The following is an 8,158-nucleotide window of genomic DNA, read 5'->3' on the forward strand; positions in this document are numbered from 1 at the left end:
ATGGTAGCATAGAGAAATTTAAGGCTCGTTTGGTAGCAAGAGGATGTAGTCAAAAGTATAGTATTGATTATTTTGACACATATGCGCCAGTTATTCGCCATTCTACTATACGTATGATATTATCTTTAGCAGTTTATTGGTACATCATATTGATATAGCGTCTGCATATTTGAATGGACATTTAAATGAGGAGGTTTACATGAAACAACCTGAGAAGTTTGCGAATAAAAGATATCCTAGTAAAGTTTGTAAGCTAAAGAAATCGCTTTATGGATTGAAACAGGCAGGACGTGAATGGAATAGGACACTTAATGAAATTTTAGAACGCATGGGATTCGTGAAATGCAAATCAGATAATTGCTTATATGTAATGAATAGAGGAAATTAGATGAACATAATTGCAGTTTATGTAGATGACATGTTAACTGCATGTTCACTAGAAGATTCAATGAAGAGCATTTTAACTGAATTAAATAAGGAATTGGATGCAGTAGATCGTAGACCAGTATCGTATTATTTGGGAATGGAAATTGAACGTGTAGGACGTGGAGATATTTTATTACATCAGAAGAAATATATACAAGACTTGCTAAAAACGTGGAGCATGGTGGATTGCAAACCAGCATCAACACCGTTTGCAAGTGGAGTAATTTTAGACAAGTGTTGACGGGAGGATTGTCCTGATATGGTTGATGTAAAGAAATATCAATCACTAATAGGAGGATTAATGTATTTGGCAGTAAGGCCTGATTTAGCACATACATTATCAAAATTATCACAATTTAATACGCATCCGCATAAAGATCATTTCATTGCAGCGAAACATGTTCTTCGATATCTTAAAGGAGAACAAGATGCTACGATTAAATATCAAAAATCTGAAAAAGAATTCTTATGTTTTACAGATGCTGATTGGGGATCAAATCCAATTGATCGGAAGTCATATAGCGGCTATGTAATTTTTATGGCTGGTGGTCCTGTGGCATGGGAAGCAAAGAAGCAAAGTTCAATATCTCTAAGTTCGATGGAGGCTGAATACATTGCAATGTGTCAGGGTACAAGGGAGGTGATATTTATGAGAAATCTGTTGCGTGAAATTGGTATGCAGAGTTTATGTAATAAACCTACGTTAATTCGTTGCGATAATCAAGGAGCAGAATTTTAATAAGGAATCCAATAACACATAAGCGAAGCAAACACATTGACATCAAGTATCATTATGTACGAGAAAAATTCGATGCCAAGGAGATTTTTATTGAATACGTTCCAACATCAGAAAATGTTGCTGATTTGTTAACCAAAAGCCTGACATGAGAAAAACCTAGTAAATGTTGTAAAATGTTAAATAATTAATATGTAAATGTATTTGAGTTGAGAGGAAGTTTGTAAGAAATGTTATTGAAACAACTCAACTACATTAAAACTTTGATCTTGTCGAAATGATCATAGTTTTCTATTGATAAGTTGATAACTTATATCTCAGAAAATTTTCAATTTCTTCACTTGAAATAAAAGCTTTGTATTGCGAACAACATTAATTATCTTTGCGATTTATTGGAAATATCCTTCTAACAATTTTTTTAAAATATTTCTTTGCAAATTTTTTAAGCTTTAATTGTTTTGTTATCTGAGGTGATTTTTTGCAAAAAAAATACTTTACAAAATTGTTTTTATTCACAAAAAACACGCTTTTTGGAGGTATTTTCAAATCGGTCCAGCTCACGTACATTCTAATATTTTTCCGAAATATTTTGGGACAAGTCTTAAAATAAAATAGATTTTATAATTTCAATGGAAAAAACCACCGATTTTTTTATGGGGAGTGATGTAGTCAAATGTACTTATGTATGTACTTTTTAAATTAAAGATAATAGTGAAATGGTGGCACTATCTATAGAGACATCATCGGGCGATCTTTATGAATGTGATGTTTCTCCCACTTGGCCTTCCGATGCACCCCAACACCGTCGACATCAGCAGCTGCCCGTGCATCTGGAAAGAAAAATTTTCAAAAGAAATTTTTAGAAAAACTAAATAAAATTGAAAAGGAAATGGAAAAATGTAGTAACGATTTGAGAGAAAGTGATATAGATTTAAGAGAAACCAGTAAAGCATTTTTAGAAAATGAAATGCTAAGAACTGAAATTTTAGATGAATACGTTAATGATAACAAACAAGTAAATAAGGCAATCATTGAATTTTTACAAAAGAAATAAGTATTGATATTTATACTACTTTTTTAATAGTTGAAGTGAGTACTTGCTTTTGCATATAAATGAATTAATTTTTTGTTCTAGTAAACACAATATGTGGACAGTGAATTGCGAACGAAACTCGGATGTTTATTTTTCAAGTTTACCATATTTTTTAACAATGAAAACAAAGTTAATTCAATAACATAGACCATATAAATTAAAGGTTAAAACTTTGTGCGAAATTCATTAATTAACAAAATTCAAAAATGTCAAAATCTCAAACTTTTTAATCAGAGTTTCCAAAAAGATTTTGGATATGCATAGCTCATTCAAAGGTGCACTTTTTTATACTGAACTTGAGCTAAAAAACTTCCCAACATTTTCTAGAAATTCTGATTAAAAAGCTTGAGATTTTGATATTTTTGAATTTTGTTAATTAACGAATTTTGAACAGAGTTTGAAGCTTTGATTAACATATAAGGTCTATGTTATTAAGTTTGCTGTATTTATATTAAAAAATTAAAAAAAAAACTGATAAACTTTTTAATATTAACATCCGAGATCCGTTCGTAATTCATTGGCTACATATTGTAGTTAAACTATACTTATGTTGATACACTTACTTGTAGTGAGGTTTTGTTTTTACAATGAGTTGAATTGGGTTTTTTTTTTATTATTTTAATATACTGAAGTACTATTGTGTAACAATAGACTGAATTAATAAATAAAGTATTTATAAAAAAAATAACAGTTAAAATTAGCTCTACTTACAAAAAAAGGTAGCTAGACTATTTCGAATTATTTCTGCACTATTTTGACGATCGTTGACAGACATTTCTTGTTGTGGATATTGACGATTCCTTTCCATATCCTGCACTGCGGACATCCATTTTTCGTTAATGTTGTCGTTTCTTTCGTTTAAGAAGTTGTGCAGAACACAGCATGCTTTGATAATAGCATTCGTATTTTCGACTTTATTGTCTATACCTTTGCCTATTCGTCGGAACCGGGCCTTAGGATGACCAAAGGCATTTTCAAAAACCCTTCGCACTTTCGAAAGCGTATAGTTAAAACTTTTTTCCCTTTCATTTTGCATTATTTGGAATGCATAAGGCTTCATCAATATTTTGCTGAAACGAAAAGCTGAGTCTCCTACTATGAAAACCGGCACATCAACATCTGAACTAGTTCTACTCATTTCGTGAAGGTGAGAACACTGTTCTAATTGTGCCTTCAGCACTGATGACTCAAAAATTTGGGAATAGTTACACCGTCCTGGACTACCAACATTGATATAAACAAATCGGTATCTAAAAATTCATATGTATGTATATGATGCATCGTCCTCATAACTAAAATAAATGGTCGTACCTTGCATCAACTAACGCGAGTAGGATGGTGGAATACCACCCTTTGTAATTATGATAGTCCGTGGCATCTTGTCTAGGAGGATGAATCTCAATATGACAACCGTCTGCAAGGTTTAATTAAAAAGTTATTGACACATACATTGGTACAAGAACGTAGATTTATCCCACCAATTGCTCCCATGCACGGAGGAAAGCCAATCATTTCGAATCCCTGGACTAATTCGGCAATTTATTGTCTCGTTAATGGAAAAGTTGGCATGAAAATTGGACTTAAAACCTTCCAAGTCTGAAAACAAAACTCCTTAACTATTCCACATACAGTGGACTTTCCAACTCCAAACGTGTTTCCTATGGTGCGATATTCTGCCGATGATCCCAATGCATACAAAGCAATGGCTACCCGTTTGTGTAAAGTGATAGCCTTACGTAAAGGGGTATCCTCTTTTTCCAACACTCTTAAATATCCACACAGCTCAAGGAACGTACTTCTCTTCATTCTAAAATTGCTCTTAAAGAAATCGTCACCATTCAGTTGACAGTCTACTTCCCAAAACGTTTGGGAACGTTCCTTTGAAAATGAAAAATATTTAATAAACCTTAGTATAGAGGTGCACAAGCATACTAACTTTTGTCCAATATAATCGGGATTGCTTAGAAAGGTATTGTGCAGACGACAACAACAAAAAATATTGTTTCCTCAACAAAAACATCTTTTTAATAATAGTAAGTAGAACGCCGCTTCTGCAATAGATGGAAATACTTTCTGCTAGTGGATGCATTTTGAAATATTGGCAATGCGTTCAACTGCTTTTTAAAGGCTAATATTTCCAGAAGCTTTCTCTTTTGATCACTCATCTAAAATCTAAAAAATTACCACAAACAACTCAGAATATAAAAATATACGCAATTAATCACATTCGCNGATCACTCATCTAAAATCTAAAAAATTACCACAAATAACTCAGAATATAAAAATATACGCAATTACTCACATTCGCGATCTCTTTTGGTTAAATAAACAATAACACAGGGTTGCTACAAAGCTGTCAAGACAAATAAAGAATCGCGTGTATGAACGCACTTAATTTAGTGCGGTTTTTTAAACGAAACTAAGTATTTTATGTTGGTAATGTGAACATAGTTTTAGACTTTCTTACTTGTTATATATAAGATGGTCAAGATTGTCCTAAAGCTAACTTAGCTACTAACAGTTGAACTTTTTGAACTTGATTTGAATAGTGAAGAGCAGTAACTTAGGGATTTAAAATTATACCATCGCAATCCTTGTTTAATTCTCTATAAAAAAAACGTGGTTAAAAAAAATGGGGGTTTTTCAAGAACTATTTTTAAAATATTTTTCTTTATGACGAGATGTTTTATTTTGTGAGAATCAACAATTTTTTGTAATTTGTTTTCCAAAACTTATTTGGTAAGGTATTAAACATCGTTTTTTGCAAAAAGTAAATTTTTATTGCGGATTCCGATAGAATACCTATCCAGATATAATATTTGTGTGGCAAGATTTTGCTTTAAGGCGACAAACCCCTTGAAATGGCCGTGGCAATTGCAGGACTAAAATTGGCAAACCGCAGATTTTATTGCGGATTTGGGCCGAATATCGCTTCGATACCAATATTTGTTCCACAACTTTTTCAATCCATATAGATATTCTGGCGGAATCCAGAATAAAGTCTAAATTATTGAACTTTGGTTTTAATACAGCCAGGTCCATTTCTAGAATATTCTTTGACTGAAAAAGTTGTGGAACAAATGTTGTTAACAAAGCGATATTCTGCCGAAATCCGCAATAAAACTTTATTCCTACAATCGCCACGCCCATATTTAGGGGTTTGTCGCCTTAAAGAAAAATCTTGCCGTACAAATATTATTTCTGGATAGGTATTCTATCGGAATCTGCAATAAAATTCAAATTCTTGCAAAAACACTATGTTTAACAAATTACTAAATATATCTCAACATAAGTTTTGGAAAACAAATTACAAAAAATTGTTGATTCTCACAAAATAAACCAGCTCGCCATAAAGAAAAATATTTTAAAAATAGTTCTTGACAAACCCCCATTTTTTTGAACCACGTTTTTTATAGAGAATTAAACAAGGATTACGATGGTGTAATTCTAAACCCCTAATTTACTGGTCTTCACTATGCAATCAACTTCAAAAAGTTCAACTGTTAATAGCTAAGTTAGCTTTAGGACAATCTTGACCATCTTATATACAGGAATATTACGCCCGATTCTTTAGCTTTAAAACAACGTTAAGATGAAGTCTCTAGATGGGCAGAACCCGAGATATAACGATTTGAAGGAGTAAATGATTAGTCAGAGTCAGGAAAAAATGCAAACTTTGACAGATATCTCCAAAGAAAAAAGCGAAAAAAAATCCTCGAACACGTGTTAGCTTATTTCATTTATAGAACCCATAAAAAAATGTGAAGCCAATCGAAAGTGTGACACCGAATTTGGTGTCCGATATGAAAAAGAATGTCTCATATACATATTTACCAAAGGAGCTATTCTTAAGAATAGTGAAATTTTGTATAAAAGAAAACCGCTACTTCAAATATAATGACAAAATATATGAACAACGGTCGGGAATGTCTATGGGGTCACAGGCATCACCAGTCATAGCAGATATCCTAATGGAGGATTTACTAAGCAAATTTGTGGGGGATCCTAAAAATAAACCGCATCTTCTAACGAAATATGTTGATGATTTGTTTGTCGTAATCAAAACAGAAGATAAAGACAAGATGCTTACTCTATTAAATAATTACCACAAGACGATACAATTTACAATAGAAATAGATGGACAACTACCCTATTTGGACACCCTAGTAATCAGGAAGAACAGAAAATTAATTATTGACTGGTATGCCAAACCTACGTCGTCAGGGAGGATAAATTAATTACAACTCAAAACATGAGAAGAAAACAATTTTAAATACTGCTACCAATTTCATAAGAAAAGTCTATCAGCGATACCGTTTTTCATAGAAAAACAAAAATATTATCCGAAAAATTCTGGAAAAAACGATTCCCCTCCGTACATGATTAGGAAGCTTATTGAAAACTTTTACACCAGGACCACTTCAGAGAAGTCCAATAATGAGAACAAAATATATAAATCCACTACATATTATGTTCCGGGTATGTCGGAGAGGATCAAACATTCCAACATATATGACAAAGGAAAGATCCAAATAGCGTTCACATACAGCAATACACTAAAGAAAATTTATATCAACACCAAAGACATTATTGCCAGGCACGAGAAATCGACGTAATATATAAAATTTCATGCAATGGCGACGGGTCCGACTTATGGTACAATATAATAATAAGTATATGTGGGGACAACAAAAACTAAACTCAAGACAAGGATTTCCGCACACAAAGAAATATTAGGTTAAGGAACAACCCAACGGACAATAAGACGGCCTTGTCTGCTCACTGTGGGAATACGGGACACTATCCCAATTTTGATAATGTTGCCATTCTTCGAGAAGAGAAGAAATATAATAAACGCTTTATTTTGGAAATGTTCCACATAATCCACACCCCTAATGACAAGAGGATCAACTATAAAACGGACAGAGAAAATTGTGCACATGTATTTATGTATATCGCAATTTGATTTTAAATTCACAACAACAATCCTCAACATAGGGCTCATTCCATCTCAAATCACCCAGGCCGGGGAAAAGTGAATTTAAGTTTGCGATAAAACTCACAGGGATTGTTCCTTGAACAATTTAAGGAGAGACGTATTTTTTTGTTTTTGCTCAGAAATGCGAATTTTTCGAATAATGATTTTTTTTCTTTTTGAGTACGAACGCTTACTTTTCCTCTCTTAATAGCAACTTTCGATGAAATCGTTTATAACTGCCGCAAAAAAGCAAGGATTTTAATGATTTTTTTTAAGTTGCAGATATTGATCTACTAAACCGATCTAGTGAACTAAACATCAGTAATTGTTTATTAATAATAATAATCTATTAGGGAATAATATAAACTATTTTCAGTACGAGTAGCAATATGCTAAAATTCGTCGTTTTCGAGTTATGATTTTTTTTCTGAAAATGCACTTATATGATGCTGGCAGATTTTCGTGCCAGTTGAGGGCGCAAAAATTGTTGCCTATTATGATAAAGTTTCCTTGCTGGAAATTTTTTGAGGTTGCCCGATCAGAGCCAAAAGTTTTTCCCGATTGGGCTCTAATTTTGGCCCAATTGGGGCCCAATTAGCGATTTGCCCAATCTACCGAACATTTCCCCAACCAGTGCGCACAATTTGTTGGGCCCCAATTGGGCCAAAATTAGAGCCCAATTGGGAAAAACTTTTCGCTCTGATCGGGCAACCTCAAAAAATTTCCAGCAAGGAAACTTTATCATAATAGGCAACAATTTTTGCGACCTCAATGGCACGAAAATCTGCCAGCATCATATAAGTGTATTTTCAGAAAAAAAAATCATAACTCGAAAACGACGAATTTTTGCATATTGCTACTCGTACTGAAAATAGTTTATACTATTCCCTAATAGACAAAAAAGTTTGAGAGAAAAAAAAGATGT

At 32.9% G+C, this 8,158-nt stretch overlaps 1 protein-coding gene across 1 annotated transcript; it reads right to left on the reverse strand.

Moving 5' to 3' along the window:
* Window positions 1–1,891: 1,891 nt before the first annotated feature.
* LOC108358883 (uncharacterized) lies at window positions 1,892–4,298 on the reverse strand. The gene is made up of 4 exons (XM_017610400.1): window positions 3,734–4,298; window positions 3,567–3,669; window positions 2,967–3,505; window positions 1,892–1,992 (listed from the first exon to the last, which is right to left on the reverse strand). The coding sequence occupies exons 1-4, from the start codon at window positions 3,765–3,767 to the stop codon at window positions 1,892–1,894; spliced, it is 777 nt and encodes a 258-aa protein (XP_017465889.1). The 5' UTR covers window positions 3,768–4,298.
* Between the last annotated feature and the right edge of the window lie 3,860 nt (window positions 4,299–8,158).

The sequence above is a fragment of the Rhagoletis zephyria genome, unplaced genomic scaffold, assembly GCF_001687245.7.
Source record: "Rhagoletis zephyria isolate East Lansing unplaced genomic scaffold, Rhagoletis_zephyria_1.1 Rzeph_scaffold_00309, whole genome shotgun sequence".
Classification (NCBI taxonomy): Eukaryota; Metazoa; Arthropoda; class Insecta; order Diptera; family Tephritidae; genus Rhagoletis; species Rhagoletis zephyria.